The following is a 22,833-nucleotide window of genomic DNA, read 5'->3' on the forward strand; positions in this document are numbered from 1 at the left end:
GCAAAAGACAGGTCACCGATTTTCTTTTTCTTTCAGAGGCTTGATATAGAGAGAGAAATGGTGAGGGAATGCCCAGGGGAAAAATAGCTAAAGTTTATAATACTAGCCACAAATTTTGACATGCGCATGGCGCTCAAAGTCGTTGCAGTGGGGGTTCTTTATATTTTTATATAGTTGACGGTATGATGTAGATTTTAGTGTATACTGCCAATTTGTAGTGACATTTCATATCGTTTTGTGTACTGCATGAAGGTATAAAGATATTTTAAGTGAATCTTAATTGAATAACTGTTATGAATTGAAGGTACGCGATATGGATGTAAGTGAAAAAACAAAAAGATCTATTTAACTGCACACTTAACATCATTATTTTGGTTTATAGATTCTGAATAGCTTTGGGACAGTCGTGATGGTAAAAATTTGTACACACTGCCAGTTCTGTTATATATCTATCTATCTACCCATCCATCCATCCATGTTTTTTTTTTTTTTTTTTTTTTTACTAAGGACCAGTAAATCTGTATAAGGATTTTAAAATAGTTCATCATTTTGATATATTGCACTTGCTAATGAACATGTGTGATTGGTAGAAATTTTATTTGATAACTACTTGCAGCACGAAGAGCCCCCAAGATCTGTGATTGTGAAACAATACCCACCATACTCGTCCCAGGATGGAGTTCCACAACGATTTCAAATCTATTAGTATTTCCCTTTCATCGACGTCTTCATCTTCTTCCTCTTCTTCTGGTAATTTCAATCCATCCCCACACAAAAGGCAAATAATGTGACATAATGCTTTAATCTATGTAGTAATATCGGTTGAGATTCGGTTCGGCTGAATATTTGGACTGACGCCTTCACCGAATCTCGCATTCTCTACTCAGAGTTCCGTGTATGTAAAGCTTGCGTAACGCGCCCTCTGGTGAGAGAATGCGAATCTCGGAGCAGTCCTCCATAATTCATGTCTAGAAATTTGCTTTCAGTTTCGGCCAGTTCTAGCAATTAATGTGCACTTAGGCACAATAATCGCAAGAAGTGGCCGAAGCTGAAAGTAAATTTCCAGACATGAATTATGAAGGACTGCTCCGAGATTCGGTGAAGACGTCAGTCCAAATATTCAGCCGAGCCGAATCTCAACCTAGATTAATCAATGTACATGCACAAAACAAAATGAAAACTAAACTGGGTCCGATGTTCCTGTTTATTGAACATACATGTATCTTTACGATAAACTGACAACCCAACGTCATGTCAAACGCCACGGGATTACTTCAGCTTCTTCGAGCAAAGTTCGCATTAAAAAATAATTAATTACAATAAAACACACAAGGATATTGCAAATTACAAAATGTTTGCAAACTTTGAATAAAAAAAGAGAGAGAGATGACTGCAACTGCGTACCGTACCCGAGTTATAAATATTGATTCCTCGCTATGGTAGCGTCTTTAGTAACGGAATAGAACCGACATGGCGCATCCAGGTCTGTCATTTTTTCCCTGAGTATTTCTTATTCAATGTTTTTAATCATAAACAATGTAGAAGCATTTTCAAAAGTTCTAAGTAATCAATATTCATCTGTGTAATTTATACCCGCTGTTTAACTTACAGCTGTTTCAGTATGTACGTGGATTTGGTAATGGTTATTGGGCCGTTCAATGGGATAGGCCTTTGTGTTTTTCAATATGTTTTCGATGCATTATCAAAATAAGAAAATTTATAGAGAGTATATATATTATATGCAAGATCGAAGCAACGACTTTTATTTTCTTATATTTTTCCCTCTGCAGTACCAAACATTCAGGTATATAGCGAAATAGGAGCTAGTATATAAGAAGTTGATATGCATGTACTGTTATTGAAATCGCTTTGTAGATTTATAGACGTTCATTAATAGAAACCAATTAAGGTAGTAGTGAAAATACATATATGCTTATCAGTGCAGTAAGGTGATGTCCAGGATCTAGGTTGACATTTAAAACTGAGAAGGATTGGGGTTAGTCATTGACAGGACGTTATTAATTCGATAGCGTATATATCTGTTGTAGTTGCCAGGTAAATCTCTTTTACAAATTGACCTTACCCACCCACCCCACCCCCTTAATTAATACATTCTATATCTATATCTAGCTGTACAGAGGAATCCTTCGCCGGGTATTGAAATTTTGAAATAGTCAATAAGAAAGACTTATCACAATTTCAACAAAAGTAATATTCATAAATCATAATATGAGTCTCTCTCTCTCTCTCTCTCTCTCTCTCTCTTTCTCTCTCTCTCTCTCTCTCTCTCTCTCTCTCTCTCTCTCTCTCTCTCTCTCTCTCTCTCTCTCTCTCAATGCATTTGTTACGTTTATCAGTTCAGACAAGAATTTGTCATATTTCAAAATCTTATTAAATGACGAAGGGCGCCTTTTAAAAAAGAAAATACGTCACACTGTTTAGGAAACGACCAAGTGTTTGTTATGACGAAAACATCAAAGTTCTGTATTTCAAAATCCCTGTAAAAGATTTAATGATCAATAGTAGTCTATGGAACGCTTGAGAGGAGATAAGAATTCAGGCTTAACTTCGCCGGTGTTAGGGATTAATTTTGACCTTTACACAAATTTTAAAGAAAAGAGCAATTGTTAATATTATTAAGGTCAGTGCGTTCGTATAGTGATGGTGTGGTCCTACCTATATTTAGAATCTTATTACAATATCATGATATATTTTTTTTTTACACTGAAGGTTAATTCAAGACACTTTCTTTCTCTGTAAAATACAGTTTACGAATATCAATTGTAACTTAAGCTGCCTCAAAGAAGAAATAAATGTTGCTTTAAACTTTATTTAATAATCACATATTTTGCTTCTTTATCTTTTTTTAGCATTTGATACCAATCATTGAAATCGATGTAATGATTATTTGCAGGGCAATACGGAGGCGCTCCGCCCCAACGTAAGTATCACCCAATTCCGTGTATTTATAAAAATAAAATTCCATAACATATATAGAACATATTTAATTTTCCAATCAATGGGCCCTCAGCATCAAAATACATACAAATACTGAGTATATGCATACATAAATAAAGAAGTGATTACACAACACATAGTTACCTGTAATTTATACAGTAAGAAGTGATTACACAACACATAGTTACCTGTAATTTATACAGTAAGAAGTGATTACACAACACGTAGTTACCTGTAATTTATACAGTAAGAAGTGATTACACAACACATAGTTACCTGTAATTTATACAGTAAGAAGTGATTACACAACACGTAGTTACCTGTAATTTATACAATAAGAAGTGATTACACAACACGTAGTTACCTGTAATTTATACAGTAAGAAGTGATTACACAACACGTAGTTACCTGTAATATATACAGTAAGAAGTGATTACACAACACATAGTTACCTGTAATTTATACAGTAAGAAGTGATTACACAACACATAGTTACCTGTAATTTATACAGTAAGAAGTGATTACACAACACGTAGTTACCTGTAATTTATACAGTAAGAAGTGATTACACAACACATAGTTACCTGTAATTTATACAGTAAGAAGTGATTACACAACACATAGTTACCTGTAATTTATACAGTAAGAAGTGATTACACAACACGTAGTTACCTGTAATTTATACAGTAAGAAGTGATTACACAACACATAGTTACCTGTAATTTATACAGTAAGAAGTGATTACACAACACGTAGTTACCTGTAATTTATACAGTAAGAAGTGATTACACAACACATAGTTACCTGTAATTTATACAGTAAGAAGGGATTACACAACACGTAGTTACCTGTAATTTATACAGTAAGAAGTGATTACACAACACATAGTTACCTGTACATGTAATATATACAGTGTCATATACTGTTCAAAATTATCCAATTATATATAGAATAGATAGTTCTTCATTGCATAATATGTAAATGAATCACAATATCGGAATCAATTGCAAAATATTTTGTTGTTTGATTAAATTCAATGAAAACAAGAAAATGTTGATTTAAAAAAATCAGTTTGCTTTTTATACAGTATCGTATTTGGGACTACTTGGCCCGTGGATATCGGCCTGTATTGCTCAGTGTTTAGAGTACCTGACTAGTAATTAAAGGGCTCGTGTTCGATTCTAGGCACAGCCAAAATGCTCTCCATCCTATTTCAATTATTTATGCACCTATCTATTTATCTGTATATTCATCTATATATCAATTTTACAACAGAATGGCAACCAGGCATGGGGCCTCCACCCGCGGATTTCCGGCAGGGAAATGGACCTCCTCGACGAGGGGGTGGTGGTGGTGGACCTCCTCCGGTGGCCCCACCCCCAATGCAGGGTATGCCCCAGTTCTCGGGGTATGAGAAAGTCGGCGGATTCGGGCAAAGTACGTATATGTACCTCAGACTTAAATTAACTTTTAAATCTGAATTTCAATCCCTACACGTATATTATACATTAAACCATGTCTCCATGACATCTATAGAATTTGTATTATATTTTTCCAGTGCATTTTATGCCCCCTCCCCCTCCACCCCCACCACCATCGGGTCCACCTCCACCAATGGAATTCTCGGAGTTAGTACATTTTTACTTTAAATTTTAAATGCTGCAAAATAACATAGAAGTTTTATGAATTTGTTTTAACTGCATTTGTACAACTACAGTAGTCTCGCAACATTTCTCTTAGACTATCAATACGATGATAGATGAAAATTAATGAAAATATGTTTTAAATCATTTTGTTTTAAACGTTGTGTTCATTAATATTTTTCCATTTTTCCAGCATTGCTAATTTAGACGAAGCGGCATGTCGGCAGGCAATGATCGAATTTGTGGCAGAGAATTGCTGCTATGGCGCCAAACCAGCTGAGGAGATGACCATTACACACCATCACGGCCTCACTGCCTTCCATGTATGTATTTGTTTCTATACATCTCACTGCCTTCCGTGTACGTGGTTATTTCTATATCCTTCCTAAAACGGGCGAGGGTATCAATGTTGACGTTTCTTACCACAAAATCTACTTGACTAAACTCTGACTAGATTTGACTAAACTCTGGCAGGCTGATTTCTGCAAAAAAGTAACGAACAAACAGAAGACATAGAATCATCTGACTGAGCTATCAGCTTATTGAACCGAGGCAGGCGATGCCGATGTGCTTATTGAGCCGAGGCAGGAGATGTCGATGTGGTCTTATATTTTCATTATACAGCATTCAACAGAACTGGAAGTCGATCGGTATAATCAGTCTAATAACTTATCATTTGTCTCCTGGCATTCACGCGCATTTAAAGTGCAATGTTACGGCACGTCTGGTCGTTTTGGCACGTTTGGCCACCGGCTACCATTCGTGCCGCACGTATCGTCACCGGGCAACCGAACGTGCCGTAAGGGTGGACACAATTGGTCGCCAATTTTAGGTCATACCCGAGCACGAATGGTCGCCACCTAAGCCCCAACTGCAAAACCCCAACTTTGATTTTCTCCTCCTCCTCCAGCACCTATTCCCATTCCTTCTCTTTCTCCCTTCTAATCCTCCTCCACCTTCTTCTCCAAATTCTTCATCAATTTCTTCCGGTTTGATCAAACCGAACGAGTCTTTCGCATTGGCAGTTAATAGCTATAAGGGGGATATGGTGCTTTCTAATAGCCTTCGATTAACAACCAGATGCTAATGGACGCTCCCTAGAAAAATCACAGCACATCTTATTCCGATTCGAAACAGCTCTGTTTCAAGTGTGCAGAGAATACATGTAGGCCTAATTTTGCATTTCATAAATGTGGCGTAAAAGGGTGGACCTACAAGAGGAGAGAGTGCACGAAACATGGCATGGATATACCCACAAAACTGTAGTATTCCTCTATAGACGGCTACCTGTCAACAAGTCAGAGCTACCCCCGCGCTGCCCCTACAATCATCCCATGTAATCTTTCTCTCTCTTTCACACACACACTTACACACACAAACACTCACGCAAACACACACAGTCTCTCTCTCTCTCTCTCTCTCTCTCTCTCTCTCTCTCTCTCTCACGTCAAATTCAACTGCTAAATACATTTAAAAATAGTGGCTCTATTTTGAGAGAGCCAATTTCATGTATGAAAAGTGCTTCACACCTATGAAGTTGCAAATTTATAGATTTGCTTACTCCACTTGTTCAATTTAATGCGTACTTTGTAAAAGTACCTATTTTGTAGCCATTCCGTCCATTTTACTCCATGCTTATCGCTAGTACTGTAGTTGGCTTAAATTCCTTTTTTTTTTTTATTGTTTTCATCATGATAGTACTGATGGATTTCTTTTTTACATTAAGTTAACATGGTAAGTGGTAAAGTGCTGTTCATGAATATTATGTTCACTAAAATTAAAACTGTGCACGCAGTGTTGTTTATGGCGAATCTAAAGATTTCATTTTCTTATCAAACCATGACAAATGGTAGTACTTGCTTTGTATTTCACTCTGTGTGCTCAAGTGTATTTGTATGCGTGTTTGCGCACTCATACTTGTCATGTTGTATGTCACGTTATATTTATATTTACTCCTTTATAAATGTATCTTATATAATCTATGATATATCTTCTATTTTGAATAAGATATCTAATAAATTTCATAAGATGTCTCATATAATTTACAGTTAATAATATATCTCATAAAATATATTAGATATATTTTAAACTATATAAGACATCTCATAGACTTTATAAGATATCTTGTATATCAAACAAGATATCTTATAAAGTTGATGAAATATCTTATAAAAGATAGAAGATATCTTAGAAATTTATCTTTGTAAGCTATCTAATAAAACATTAAAGATATCTCATATGTTTTATAAGAAGATATCTCATAAATGAATTTTTATAAGATATCTCATCAACTTTATGAGACATCTTATAAAACATACGAGATATCAAATATGTTTTATAAATGTAAGATATCTTATACATGTTATAAAAGTAAATTCATATTGTTTTGGGTCAGAGTTACCCAGCAGCAGAATTTACTAACAAGGCAGTCAAACAAGTAGTGACATTAATTTGCAATTATTGGAAAAAAAATACAATAATAACACAGTACGTACTTACAATAGGTCGCCAATAAACAATGTCCGTGCCGAGCTGAATCTGTATACAAAACAAATCACCTGTTAATTTCCAACGAAATTCCTAAATCCTAGTCCCAGTTATAGAATAATCCAAAATAGCTAAAGTGCTTGTTTAACCAGAGCTTATCATCCGCTAAATTCACATTGTATTTATAATCAGAATAAATTTTCTGGTACATTCTTGAAAGACACAGTTCGTCATCTTTCTACTACGTGATAAACATCGAACGCTAGAACAATCTAGGTCACAGGTGTCACTCAAGTGCAAGTATTACACAACAATATGATACTTTATAAGATATCTTATAAAAAAATCATTTATGAGATATCTTATAAAAATATAAGATATCTTATAAAGTTTAAGAAACATCTTATAAAACATATAAGATATCTCATGTTTTACAAGATATCTTATAAAATATATGACATACATTATAACATTTCTTTTATAAGATACCTTAAAAAGGTTATAAAGTATCTTATAAGAGTTAATGAGCTATCTTAAATCAAAAACGGTAATAAGACATCTTATAAAGTTTATGAGATATATTATATACTATATAAGATATCTCGTATAAAAACATATTAAGATATTTTATGTCTTTTATAAGTTGTCTCATAAGATTTATAAGATATATATGAAGGGGAATAAATGTAAAAACGGCGTGCCATAAGGATGGTATGTAAGAGAATTGTGTTGCTAAAATGTTGCAACTCATGTGTTTGCAAAATATATTCCCATCAAATTCCATCCAGAGATGCCCAGATTTTTTGTTTGTTGGCTTTGTATCGTACTTGACTTGTGTCACAAAAGTGTGTACGTATGTGCGTTTGTAGTGCAAACAGTTTCGTAGCTTCCACTGAGGCAACCGAGGCAGCTGCCTCGGTAAAAAAAAAAAAACACCAAAAAAAACCCCCACCTTTTGCGTTGTTAAAATGTCGATAGCTTCTGCCTCGGTAATATTCGAACCCAAGCTACGCCTATGGCAAAACAAACTTTATTAGACATGAATGCACACACATACGCACGCATACATATGTACACACGTGCACGTATACGCACATGCATATATACATACGCGCGCGCACACACTCACACCGTCACTCAGATACACACAGACATGCACGAACGAACACATACACACATGAACACACACCCTTTTTGCAAAACAAAAGCAAAGTTGGGGTTTGGGACAGGGGGCTGGGTGGCGACCATTCGTGCTCGGGTATGGCCTAAAATTGACAACCATTCGTGCCCACCCTCGCTTCACATTCGGTCGCCGGGCGACGATACGTGCCGCACGAATGGTCGTCGGTGACCAAACGTACCGCACGTATCGTCGCCCGGCGACCGAACGTGCCAAGGCGACCAAACGTGCCGTAACAGTGCAGTATTTTTGCGTTCGCGTGTCTGTAGTTTTGTACTTAGTGATTGGGGTATATAAGTAAAAATTAGTAAATGCACTACTGCGGAATGAACGTATATCTGAGTTTGAATCCACCAATTGTTTTTCGACAAGTTCCCTCTTCATCGACTACCATGACGAATTTCGAAAGAACGGCAACTCTGGATTTCCACCTACATTATAACTCGTACATGCATGTATTTTAAAAAGCTTTGCAATTTTGTTAATGAGATTTTTAAAAATGCAAAGTAGAATTCAAAATAAGTAATTGATAATTAACTTTAATATCAGTGTTAATTAATTAATTGCTTTTAATTACAACTCCTTTTGATTAAGGGATAGTCTTTAAAACATCATATATCTTAAAATGCTGATTGATATAAATAAATAACCATTTAATTTGTCAAACATATGCCCCCCCCCCCCCCCCCCCCCCTTGAAACATCAAAAGTGCTACATGACAATTTATAATACCTTTATAATACCTGTGAAAAGGAATTTGTGTTTCACGGGGAGATATTCTAAAAATATTTTCCATTGATTACTACAGTAAAATATGTGACTTTTAAATAACAAAAATTATAGAGTTATCTCTCTTTGTTTTGTCAAATGAATCAACTTTTATGAAAATTCCCATAAATATCTATATTGATATATTTAAAAAAAAAAAGTCATTGAAAAATGATAACTTTAAAAAAAAATTACCAGAAGGTAGGCGGCGAAACAATACTATCATTCACAGTTCTTCAGTTCTGATTCAACTGTTAATTATGACAACATTTTATTGTAGTACACCTTAGAAACATTTACTGAGGGTAGAGAGACAGGGTATAAGCACGTGCCTTACCGAGGTGGCCCCGTGGATGGCCCGGAGAACGGCCCACCGCCCCCACCATGGAACATTCATTGTCTTGCCGACAGCATGTTCCACACTCACACGAAGAAGATGGAGGTTCCTCATACAGCAACTGTCCGCGTAAGTTTAATCAATTGTATATTTTAAAAATAAAATGGCTGGTACTCATCATTTCTGGCTTGCATGGAGTGAAAGATCCCCATGAATGGGACATCAGTTCATTGACAGGTGCCCCCACCAGGATGATTTGGTTCGTGTCCCATATTCCCTGCTAGGTACAGTGGGACAAAGTGCACAGATCGATATTTGGTGCTTTTTACAAGACCACAGCACACACACGAGCACGGCATCTTTGTATTTGAATACCGCCGTATTTTGTATTTTTTATACTTTAAAACCTATTAAAACAATAAGTTATCCTTCAATATACAATAAAACGTTATCTTTTTTTCTTAACTAAACGGCCCCTTTTGGGGTTAACAAGTTTTTTTCCTTGGACTTCAAATGTGTCGAAAACAATTCCAAAAATAATTTCATCATATTTGTGATTATGTTGGAAAAAAGACTACCTCCACAAACTGGTATTTGATAAAGGTTGACGTCTTCTGCGAATAGGCATGTGTAACTCTATTATTAGGCAAACTGTCAATGCTTGTTCTCTCTGTTTTAGCCGTGTCACCGCTGTGATGCTCAGGGTTACTGGAGGTGTTGGGAATGTCACGGTTGGGGTCAGACGGAATGTGATAACTGTGATAGGCGTGGGTGGCACGAGCATTTTGACCACAATCTAGGTCACCCTGTTCGTGAGACCTGCCATCGATGTCATGGAGACGGAATCTGTAGGTAAGGAGTGTTACGGTCACCTTAATCATTTCTAGATGGATTCTTGTCAGAATTGGGACGTATTAAATGATTGTATTATATTGTCTTGATACTGTGTACATTTCAAAAAGTCATCCCTTTGAATGTAAAGTTATGAGGAAGTGTTCAATATCATTTATGCAAATCACTCACTTGTATATATGCAAGGTGAAGATAACGAACAGTGATCAATCTCATAACTCCTACAAGCAATACAAAATATATAGTTGGGCAAACACGGACCCCTGGACACACCAGAGGTGGGATCAGGTGCCTAGGAGGAGTAAGCATCCCCTGTTGACCGGTCACACCCGCCGTGAGCCCCATATCCCGATCAGGTAAACGGAGTTATCCGCAGTCAAAATCAGTGTGCCAAGAACGGCTTAACAATCAGTATGAAACACGTCAGACAGCATTTGACCCAATGCGAGGTTGTATTGATGAACTAGATCGTTATATATGTAATCAACTGTACGTTGCCAATGGCGATTCTCTGTGTGTATCTTTCTGTGTATTATTTCTCTCGCTCTTTTCTTTCTCTGATTGGTAGCCTATAGGGCCCTCCTTTGCTACCTGGAAGTCCCGGGTGTCATTCTCGACCCCGGCGCCACGTCAAATCTAATGCCTTCAACATAGTTAGTGACCATCGTCCGGCGTCCGAAGCAAGTCTCGGGGGTTTCGGCTATATTAATATGCAAAACAAATTCCTATATCACGATAAGCAGTGACATGAATAAAAACTGGCACTACTACGTCCATTAGCAACCTGTAAAAGTCAAAATTTGTGGCACTTCACCTAAATCTGGTGACGTCTGTATAAAAGTAAAAAGTTCTCGAATTGGACACGTAAACATCCTCTCTCTCTCTCTCTCTCTCTCTCTCTCTCTCTCTCTCTCTCTCTCTCTCCATTATATTGTCATGTCATGGCATGCTGCACTTTAACACGTTGGTATATTTTTATCCTTACAGTTGTGATAGATGTGGAGGAGACGGTAGAATTACATGTGATGAATGTGATGGCTACAGGAACATAAAAACCTACATAGAACTGGTTGTCACTTTGTAAGTACAGTTACAGAAATTCATATTTCACAGCATTACAACATTTTAGATATACATAAACGGCAAGACCCGTGGTCACACTGCGAGATTTCACAGCTTCACATCAGCATACAAATACACAACTCTTAGAACTGAGCTGCGTAAACACTAGGTATTTCACAAAGACGCAGATCTATCTATCGACACCACAATAATGAAATGTTGCACAACTAAATTATGTGAAAACTGTCGTATGCATTGGTGTTGTTTAATAGCCTGATGTTGATTACAGTAAAAATAATGTTGGCGAGCACATCATCGAGCGCTCCGACATGCCAGATCACCTGGTCAAACAAGTAGGCGGAGAAATGGTGTTTGAGCAGGTCTTAGATCAGGTAAGAACGCAAGGTATTCATCATAATTCTGATGCTCGGTATTATTTAAATTATATCTTCTATTTACATGTCTGTGGATGTCCATATAAATTACACAGGTATTTTTATGCCCCCGAGATCGAAGATCGGGGGCATATTGTTTTTGTCCTGTCTGTCATTCTGTCTGAAACTTTATCCTTGCTAATAACTTTTGAACAGTAAGAGATATAACTTTGATATTTCACATGAGTATTCCTTGTGACAAGACCTTTCCGTGGGTACCAACATTTTTGACCCCGTGACCTTGACCTTGGAGTTTGACCTACTTTTTGAAAACTTTAACCTTGCTAATAACTTTTGAACAATAAAAAATAGAGCTTTGATATTTCACATGAGTATTCCATGTGATAAGATCTTTCCGTGGGTTTCAGCCTTTTTGACCCCGTGACCTTGACCTTGGAGTTCGACCTACTTTTTGAAAACTTTAACCTTGCTAATATTAAACTTTTGAACAATAAGAGATAGATCTTTGATATTTCACATGAGTATTCCTTGTGACAAGACCTTTCCATGGGTACCAACATTTTTGACCCCGTGACCTTGGAATTTGACATACTTTTTGAAAACTTTAACCTTGCTAATAACTTTTGAACAGTAAGAGATATAGCTTTGATATTTCACATGAGTATTCCTTGTAACAAGACCTTTCCTTGGGTACCAACGTTTTTTGAACCTGTGACCTTGACCTTGGAGTTTGACCTACTTTTTGAAAACTTTAACCTTGCAAACAACTTTTGAACAGTAAGTTATAGAGCTTTGATATTTCACATGAGTATTCCTTGTTACAAGACCTTTCCGTTGGTATTGAACCTTTTGACCTTGACATTTGACCTACTTTCAATTTTTTTTTTTTACATTGGTCATAACTTCTAAATGTTAAATATTAGAGCTTTCATATTGTACATGAGCTTTTCATTTGACAAGATCTTTCTACTGGTACAAAGATATTTGCCCTTGTGACCTTGGCCATCTTCGGAATTGGCCATTATCGGGGTCATTTGTGTTTCACAAACACATCTTGTTTTCAAAATATGTTCACATTGGTGTCATTCTTAATCGCAGGTATTGAATGTTCACATTGGTGTAATTTTTAATCACAGGTATTAATATGTTCATATTGGTGTTATTTTTAATCACAGGTATTAATATGTTCATATTTGTGTTATTCTTAATTACAGGTATTGATATGTTCATATTGGTGTTATTTTTAATCACATGTATTAATATGTTCATATTGGTATCATTCTTAATTACAGGTATTCCCAATTACCTCCTACCCAATAGCTGAAATAAACAATAATTCCATGCGAATTGTCAACCAGCATAAAGGTGCATACGTCAATGATAGACAGTTGAAGCAGGTGCGTGTTCATTATCAAATCTGCTCTATCACATTCGCACACCTCAGTGTGGCTTAGAAATATTTGCATTCCTCAAAGTTGTGTCTGTAATGAACCTCTGCTGGTTCATTGTTTACATTTTCTGATGATAAGTAGTATATATGTGGGAATATACGCGAATCAAACACCAAGGATCAGAGCTAAAAAATGATCTCAAAATGTGTCATCTGGATTTTTTTTTACCGATCTATGACACATTTTGAGATTATTTTTAGCTTTGATCCATGATGCTTGATGCGCGTATATTCCCACATATATACTACTACATGTATGGTATCTCCTTTGTTGTGCCACAGAATATGATTTCTGATGCTATGTTGTGCTACGGAATATGATTTCTGATGCTATGTTGTGCCACAGAATATGATTTCTGATGATATGTTGTGCTACAGATTATGATTTCTGATGATATGTTGTGCTACAGATTATGATTTCTGATGCTATGTTGTGCTACGGAATATGATTTCTGATGATATGTTGTGCTACGGAATATGATTTCTGATGATATGTTGTACCACAGATTATGATTACTAATATTATAGAGAAAGTGAAAACAACAGACTCTGGGAATAATGCACAAATCAGCTCATGATTTTTACCTCACCTGAGCCGAAGCCTCAAGTGAGCTTTTCTGATCAAAATTTGTCCGTTGTCTGTCGGCGTTGGCGTCGTTGTAATCTTTTCACATTTTCATCTTCTTCTCAAGAACCACTGGGCCAATTATAACCAAACTTGGACAAAAGAATTCTTGGGAAAAGGGCTTTAAAGTTTCTTCAAATGAAGGGCCATGCCTCCTTCAAAGGGGAGATAATCACAAAAATGCAAAAATCTTCTCAAGAACCACTGGGCCAGAGGAGCTGAAATTTTCATGAAAGCTTCCTGACATAGTGCAGATTCAAGTTTGTTCAAATCATAGACCCCAGGGGTAGATTAGGGCCACAATAGGGGATCAAAGTTTTACATTGAAATATATAGGGAAAATCTTTAAAAACCTTTTCAAGAGCCAATGAGCCAGAAACGCTGAGATTTACATGAAAGCTTCCTGACAAAGTGCAGATTCAAGTTTGTTCAAATCATAGCCCCCGGGTGTAGGTTGGGGCCACAATAGGGGATCAAAGTTTTACATAGAAATATATAGGGAAAATCTTTAAAAATCTTCTTCTCAAGAGCCAATGAGCCAGAAGAGCTGAAATTTATATGAAAGCTTCCTGACCTAGTGCAGATTCAAGGTTGTTCAAATCATGGCCCCAGGGGGTAGTTTGGGTCCACAATAGGGGATCAAAGTTTTACATGGGAAATTGGGAATAAATAGAAAAAAAAACACTTTAGAAATCATCCTCTCAAGAACCAATGGGCCAAAGGAGCTGATATTTACTTAAAAGCTTCCTGACATAGTGCAGATTCAAGTTTGTAAAAATCATGGCCTCCAGGGGTAGGTTGGGGCCACAATACGGACTACGGTTTTACATAGAAATATATATGGAAAGTCTTCAGATATGGGCCAAGGTAACTCAGGTGAGCGATGTGGCTCTTGGGTCTCTTGTTATTTGTTTAATTTCCCTATAATATAAACATCCTTGACATATATGCATACGCGTACATATATATATATGTTTATTCCTTATCATAAATGTATATCGTTTTTGCTTGCTTCAGTATGCATTTCGGAATGATTTACACCAATAATAGGTAGCGACATTAACTTCCCCCACTCTGTTTATAGACAATACTGAATTATCATCGAGATTTGTTACAATCTACTTAGTCTTAAGTAGGACTAACGAACCACCATATCGAACATATATACTACTGAAATACACTGTAGTTCAATATAAATTCAAACTTATTTCATGACAACTAAGTTATCAGGAATGGTACTGAATATGTAAATATTCAATAGTAAAAATGTCTATATGTTTGACGTTACAGCGATAGTATGTGAATATTCAACAGTAAAAATTTCACTGTGTTTGACATTACAGCGACAACGGCTGCGAGCAGTACCTGTGACGGAGGTGCACTACACTTGGGATGAGGTGAATACTCGCTACTGGGTCTTTGGACTGGAACGTAAAGTGCACGCCCCTGATTATCCACAACAGTGCTGTTGGGGCTGTACCATCTTGTAAAAGTTCACGCCAAAAAGGAGATGTCTTGGACTTCACATTGGAAATAGAAATTACATTTTTGTTCTGTGAAATTTAAAGTACATGTAGAAAATTATCTTAAGCATTGTGTCTGATATCTTTCAAAGTCCTCGATGTTATCAATGTGATATTAATCCTTCTAAAACCAATATTTCAATTATTGCGCTTGTCTACTAATCTTATTTTAAATGTGTCACCTATTGGGCAGGGTATAACATTAGTATGACGCTTCAGAAAAGACATTGAATTTCAATCAATGGTTTATTTATTTAATGAGGACTGCAAACAGCCCTAGGGCTTGGAATAGGCTCCCCTCAGACGGTTCCTGTATAGTTCATTATTGACTTGTGTTCTCTTATAACCTCATCCAATTTCAGTAGGTATTTTACATCATACTTTTCACCCATTCCTAAAACGAACTCACAGAACTGATATTATCCTAAATTTAGAATATATAGGTGTTTCTTGAAAGAAATGTATTGATGGGATTGTTTGAAAGAATTCAATTTGCAATAGAAACGAGATTGTCAAAACCTATCACATTATAGTTTTTGATTACCAACGGCTTTGATTAAACTCTGAACCAGGTCACGCACACACGACGTAGTAAGCAGTATTATGTATTTTAGAATTATTGTATATTTCACAACTGTATTGCAAATGTAAATTTCCTCTGTACTCTGGGATCTCTACTCCGGTGTGACTGCTATTAACACATTGTCTTGGTTTTAACACAATATGTTTCCTAGATGATTTTAATCAAGGTGTATTTAACACAACTATACATGTGCCAATAGTTGGAAGAGTTCATGATTTGTACTTGGAATATCAAGTGCATTGATTAAGCATTATTTTTCTATTGAATTTTGTATTTTCTTCTGAATCTGTTTATAAATCTGAAGAGTGATTTTTCTTTTCTTTTTTTTATATTGTGTATGTAAACATTCTCTTTCCTGTTTAATTGAAATAAATTGCTGTGAGCGTTTGTCTGTTCTGAAATAACCAGAAGTTAGAATGGTGAAAACAATTGTTGACCCGCCTGAATATGCACTATATACCTAGAGTTATCGTTCGTCAACTCAACGTGAAAGGTGAAGATAACGAACAGTCATCAATCTCATAACTCCCACAAGGAATACAAAATAAAGAGTTGGGAAACACGGAGCCTAGGGCATACCAGAGGTGGAACCAGTAGTAAGCATCCCTTGTCGAACATCACACTCGCCATGAGCCCTAAGTCTTGATCAGGTAAACTGAATAATCCTTAGTCATAAGCAGTGTGCCAAGAATGGCCTAACAATCGGTATCAAGCACGTCAGACAGCATTTGACCCAATGATTGGTTGTATTGGCAAACTAGATCATTATAACGACCATATACTTTGCGAAATTGTGACTTTAATCGAGAGTGTTGAAACCCCTGTAACATCAACTTGTTTGTCAGTAGCCTGCCTTGATTTAAAAACTAATCATAGGCAGAACAAGCTCTTTAATATCGAATCAGTTGAGAGATATAAATGTAAAACTTATACGGTACCAATTTTGATGCACTAGATGCGCATTTCGACAAATAATGTCTCTTCAGTGATGCTCAACCGAAATGTTTGAAATCCGAAATAACTATGAAGTTTTAGATCTAAATATAGCCAAAAACAGTGTGCCAAACAAGTGGAGCCAAATTCGTCCTAGGATAAGAGCTATGCATGAGGGAGATAATCCTTAATTTTGAAATGAATTTTTAAATTTTATAACAGCAATTAAATATACATCCGTATTTTCAAGCTAGTAACGAAGTACTTAGCTACTGGGCTGTAGAGACCCCCGGGGACTAACAGTCCACCAGCAGAGGCCTCGACCCAGGGGTCATAATGTAAAACTTATACGGTACCAATTTTGATGCACCAGATGCGCATTTCGACAAATAATATCTCTTCAGTGATGCTCAACCGAAATGTTTGAAATCCGAAATAACTATGAAGTTTTAGATCTAAATATAGCCAAAAACAGCGTGCCAAACAAGTGGAGCCAAATTCGTCCTAGGATAAGAGCTATGCATGACGGAGATAATCCTTAATTTTGAAATGAATTTCTAAATTTTATAACAGCAATTAAATATACATCCGTATTTTCAAGCTAGTAACGAAGTACTTAGCTACTGGGCTGTAGAGACCCTCGGGGACTAACAGTCCACCAGCAGAGGCCTCGACCCAGGGGTCATAATGTAAAACTTATACGGTACCAATTTTGATGCACCAGATGCGCATAAATATCATATGCAGGTGATAATAGAATATTATTTACATGACTTTCTCCACAACAATGAGGTAATCGTTATTCCACAATGACTTTTTTCACGTGTTAATATTTGTTCAGAAATGATTTGATATAATTCGTTTGTGAAATAACAACTTCGAAAATGAAAACGATTTTGTAAATGCATTGATAATTCTGCACAATTCAACACGCTTGCTCTTTTCTTATCAAAAGGTAGATGTTGGCAGATGTGTGAGAGAAAGGAAATGTAATTCTGGAGTGAGATTGATGGGTCTTCCTCACAAATCTTCCTTCTCAGTTGCCACCGCCTTCAAACATTGATCAAATTAAAGGGACAATGTTTAGTTCTAACAGAAATGACGTATACGCTGTTTGAAAGTAAGTTAGTTATCCTTTCTCAATCTTCGATTTGGACATTGAGAGTATCTTTCTTTTTTATACTCCTCTAACAACGAAAGATTTTGGGAGGTTTTTACAGATGAATATCTAGTAAATATCTAACATATTTCACATCAAAATTCGCCTTCATTCATACTCACAAAACATAACTTACATGTATATAGAAAAGATTAATACAAAGATCAGTGATCGATATCATAACTCCCATAAAGAATACAAAATTAAGAGTATGGCAAGCACGGGCCCCTGGATATACCAGAGGTGGGATCATGGGCCTAGGAGGAGTAAGCATCCCCTGTCGACCGGTCACATCCACCGAGAGCAGTTTATCTTGATCAACCTTAATGAATTGCCACGTTTCTATTTGTGAAAAGGTGATGATGACAATCAATGACCAATCTCATATCATCCTATCAAGAATAGAAAATAAAAAACCAGTACAAACACAAACCCTTGAAACATCCAATATTCCATTACCACCTGCATATGGCGTTTATGGCTCTGAACATGATTCGATACGTAAGAACCTGTTCTGCGTATGATCAGTTTATAAATCGAAAAAGGCTACTTACAAACAGGTTGATGCGGCAGGGGTTTCAATACTCGTATAAAGTCAGTATTTCGCAAATTCTAAGGTCATTTGTTACAATGATCTAGTTTGCCAATATACAATTATGGCAACTATCACACTTTTACTATGTATCTTTTTTTATTTATTTTTTATTATCTAAAACGTCAACAAACTCGTACTAACTTTCTCTGCAGAAAATTCTGATAACTTTTCAATAGTTTTCGAGGGCTGAAATTAATGTTACCCTCAACTTCATACATTATTTTGTTTTACACTCAATGCCATACATTTATTAGATGTATATGTATATGTTAACGAAAGCAAAACATTGAGGTTTGAGAAAGTTAAACGAGAGAAAACTTTCAATTGTGACGTCCAAGTAGAATAATACAAAAACATAACGTCAAACGTAAACATTTCGTAACGTATTTCAAGACAATAACATGAACATCAAGTGAAATGCAAAATTGCATTAGAATGGAAATATTTTTCTTCTTGATTGTTATTTGTGAGCGTTAATGTTGGCGCTGAAGTTTATGATTAACAATCCCGCATATTTTCAATTATTCTTTAGTAGAGCTTTCTCCCTTGTGCCATTAAAAGTTATCTTCTAAAGGGAGACAACAGAGTTGTCACCCTGCGCGTGAGGGATACATCACGAATTGACTCCCTCCACGTGACCAGCTCTCGACCAATGAAATTGACTTTATTATTCTGAAGGATAATAATACAACCTGTCATCGGGATAAATGCTGTCTGACATGTTTTATTCCAATAGTCTAGCCGTTGTTAACACACTGATTTTGACCACGGATTATTTCTATTATCATATAGGACTCATGTTTGGTGTGACCGGTCAAAAGGGGGATGCTTACTTCTCCTACGCACCTGATCCCACCTCTGGCACATGTATGTCCAGGGGTCCGTGTTTGCCCAAATCTTAATTTTGTATTCCTTGTCCGAGTTATGAGATTCATCTCTGTACGTTATCTTTTCAGTCACTACATTTTGCTTGTGCTTGTCATTATCAAAAATTAAGCTAAAGAGCTATTAGGACCCCCTTGTCATATTCCACCCAGTGCGTGAAGTTAGTAGGTTGAATAGTGTACATTATACAGTTAACCTTGTTATCCACCTCTCAATGGAGTCACGAAAAAACTTTGAGATATCCGAGGTTCGAGATTTTGAGGTTAAATTTCACAAAGAAAATGTAGTTGCAACTTCTAACTCACTTCGACATATCCCTGGTATTCGAGATATCAGTGCTCGAGATACCGAAGTTCAACTGTAGTCAAAACGGAAGAATAATTGTGATCAAAACGGAGAAACAATTTGTAACACTAAATCCGATCAAAGCAGAGATCTGGTTTACAAAAGATATTTATTTTTTTAATATATTTTCTTCCTAACTTTGGACCATATATTTTTAAGCACTTTATATCATTTTTGCCCTATAAAACTCAATGTATCTTTTTATAACGCCCATTGATTAAGAAGTGATCGACATATCAATTCTTTTTCCTCTCGTATCTACCAGACACTTCATTATAAAACAGATGCTAGTCTTTATTCTTAAATAAAGAAGCCTTTAGTTAAGGACAACTACTGACTTACTGCGTTGTGTTCAAGGAAACCTGTTCGACTAGATAAGACTGCTTCTTGAAGAATACACAATGCATTCTCTATATCTAAGGATTAATTCACTATGAAACGAAGAAGTTTGTACCATGTTTCACCTTTATTTTCTACATGTAAACATGTTTTCTACCTCACATACAGATATTTTAAACATCATCTACTGGTGTTTTTCTTGAATACTATTCCTTTTTCACTTTTAAAGTAGCATTTATACACACAGTTGTACTGTTTGCTTTATTTCGAAAATACAATGTTCTAGATGTACAATATTAAAGAGCACCCTTTGCAATCACCATGATGGACATTATAGATCCTATCCAGTATAGAGCCTTTTCAGTCACTACTTTGGATAGTGTTAAAAGTAAAATGATAAATTCTAAACTTCATAGGAATTACAAATATTTTTGTATACATCTTCAAAAGACAAAATAACCTCTTCAAATGATCGGCGTTAAAGACAGTGCTTTGCTATGTACCATGACGTCATTTGATCTGCTAGTTTTTTGCTCACATATACATGTCTGAAAATGTCGAGTTTATAGATATGCAGAAAGAAATGCGTAGCAATGTCATTTACAGCATAAATATATTCCGTTTAGTGTTGAAATGTTGAGAGATTGGATGACCTAGCCCCTTTTTAGAAACGTTAAGTTCTTTTAAGATTTGAGTAATATAAATTTTGTGCCTTAATACAGGTAAGAAATTTCCAAATTCTGCAATATTAAAAAAACTAAACGCAACTAAATATTATCTTTTTTTGTGCATATACATTTACATTTAAAGCAGCAGGAAATTAAAAAGTATATATACGGATTACAAGAATAATGTACAAATTCTAATAGGATTCGTACACACACAAAATATGTTTGTAACTCGGACATTGGGATATGAGAGCTCAAAATTCCATAAGAATCTAGTAATTATATTGTAATAAACACAATAACCAAAGTTTGAGAAGTTAGAAAAACACTGAGAATTACAGTGATGATTAAATTCATTTTCCTTTTAGTTTTCGCACAGACTAGTGACGATCTCAGGGGTTTCATTTTTAAACAATGTAGAGTTATTATGGTACAAAACGGGAAAACAGTCTGGATTAAAGTAACAAGATTCTGACTCCAAGTGTATATTTGTAATATGTTTTCTTTCTGATGAGAAAGTAAAAGTTTCACATATAATGTCTCAAATAATGACAATATCAAACTTAATATCCACACCGTGACAGACCATAATATGACTACTAATGTGGTCAGGTGAATTCTACTCTGTAAGGGATGAACGGTTATCAAGTATCTGACCACAAAGAGTAAAATCATGTGTCCAAGGGAACTGCAATAAGATGTTTCAAATGGAATGAAAAGCGCTATAAAAAATTGAATACTGTGAAATAACAAATTGGTAAAATAATTAGCATAACATCGTACAATGGAAAGAAAATCAGCAAAGGCCAGACATCCGATGACAGCAAATGTTGGTGTGTGGAATTTTTTATCACTCCATATCTTGAGAATAGTGCAAATGTTGCCGACCAGACCTAGACTTCCAATGACCAGGATGACCACTGCTATAATTTTAGAGGATTCCGATTGAAATCTATCCAAAGTGAAAAACAGAAGAGGAACATTGGCATTGTTTCCACTGACTGCCTGAGTTCCGTTCTCCGATGTGTCAGTGTTTGTAGTAGAGTTCAAAAATACATTGAAATGTCCATCTGTATTTGATGTATTGCCGTCAAGGTAGTGACGAGAGGTTTCAAAATATTTCTGTAAAGCATTCTCATATACAGTCGTATTCATTTCGAAAGAATCCATTGTAGATAGATATTTGGTTGACCTAAAAGAATAACAAATTTCAAAATTAATAAACTATGATGAGAATGTAAATTGTCTATCCTATAAATGATTGCAATGTTTCTGTCTTTATCGAAGAACACTTTCTATTCACAAATACTTACTTATAATTAATGTGAGTACAACCAGAAATGTATTTGTCGTCTGGTGTCCACCGTGTGATTTAAAGGAGCGTCGTTGACTTATAGCTCTAATAAGAAAACAACGATTTTATTCAGAAGAGAGCCTTGAACATATAAGTAGGACGAGTCCTGTACAGGAAATAAGTATTGCATGTAAGAGCCATTATCTGCAACCACTTAAACATTTATATAAGGGATCCGGCATGCAATGCTCCCGAATTTTTATTTTTCAAATTTGGCACATCGACTTAATATGACATAAGTAATGTGAAACCATCAAAATTTGATTGGTAAGCAACTCTGTTGACATGGTAACACGTACATGTCTTTCTAGTCACAAAAGAGTCCATTTTTACATGCGAAATGACATTTTTTATTCGACTCTGCTGGGTTTGAATGTTTGATTTCATATAAAATCATCATGAAATGTGAAGAAAACGAACAGTGATCAATTTCATAACTACTATAAGCAATACAAAATAGAGAGGTGGGCAAGCACGGACCCCTGGACACACCAGAGGTGGGATCAGGTGCCTAGGAGGAGTAAGCATCCCCTGTTGACCGGTCACGCCCGCCGTGAGCATTACATCCTGATCAGGTAAACGGAGTTATCCGTAGTCAAAATCAGTTTGCCAGGAACGGCTTAACAATCGGTACACGTCAGACAAAATTTGACTCAATGATAGGTTGTATTGATGAAGTAGATCGTTATAAC

General features: G+C 35.9%; 1 protein-coding gene and 1 long non-coding RNA gene across 2 annotated transcripts; one reads left to right on the plus strand and one right to left on the minus strand.

Moving 5' to 3' along the window:
• Positions 1–1,412: 1,412 nt before the first annotated feature.
• On the plus strand, positions 1,413–16,250 carry LOC125654008 (protein SSUH2 homolog). Its single transcript, XM_056145084.1, has 11 exons — positions 1,413–1,483; positions 2,915–2,941; positions 4,234–4,395; positions 4,517–4,586; positions 4,795–4,924; positions 9,317–9,502; positions 10,053–10,225; positions 11,213–11,305; positions 11,577–11,679; positions 12,975–13,079; positions 15,101–16,250. The coding sequence occupies exons 1-11, from the start codon at positions 1,471–1,473 to the stop codon at positions 15,245–15,247; spliced, it is 1,209 nt and encodes a 402-aa protein (XP_056001059.1). The 5' UTR covers positions 1,413–1,470; the 3' UTR covers positions 15,248–16,250.
• Positions 16,251–20,233: 3,983 nt separating this feature from the next.
• LOC125654009 (uncharacterized) lies at positions 20,234–22,202 on the minus strand. Its single transcript, XR_008797205.1, has 2 exons — positions 22,101–22,202; positions 20,234–21,979 (listed from the first exon to the last, which is right to left on the minus strand). It is a non-coding gene; the product is annotated as an uncharacterized LOC125654009 (long non-coding RNA).
• Positions 22,203–22,833: the final 631 nt, after the last annotated feature.

This window comes from Ostrea edulis, chromosome 7 (assembly GCF_947568905.1).
Source record: "Ostrea edulis chromosome 7, xbOstEdul1.1, whole genome shotgun sequence".
Taxonomy (NCBI): domain Eukaryota; kingdom Metazoa; phylum Mollusca; class Bivalvia; order Ostreida; family Ostreidae; genus Ostrea; species Ostrea edulis.

Bases quoted from the DNA above. Each gene is read 5' to 3' on its own strand.
- LOC125654008 (XM_056145084.1), top strand. The intron at 4,396-4,516 runs GTACGTATATGT...ATATTTTTCCAG, and splicing joins AGTCGGCGGATTCGGGCAAA to TGCATTTTATGCCCCCTCCC. The intron at 11,680-12,974 runs GTAAGAACGCAA...TCTTAATTACAG, and splicing joins TTGAGCAGGTCTTAGATCAG to GTATTCCCAATTACCTCCTA.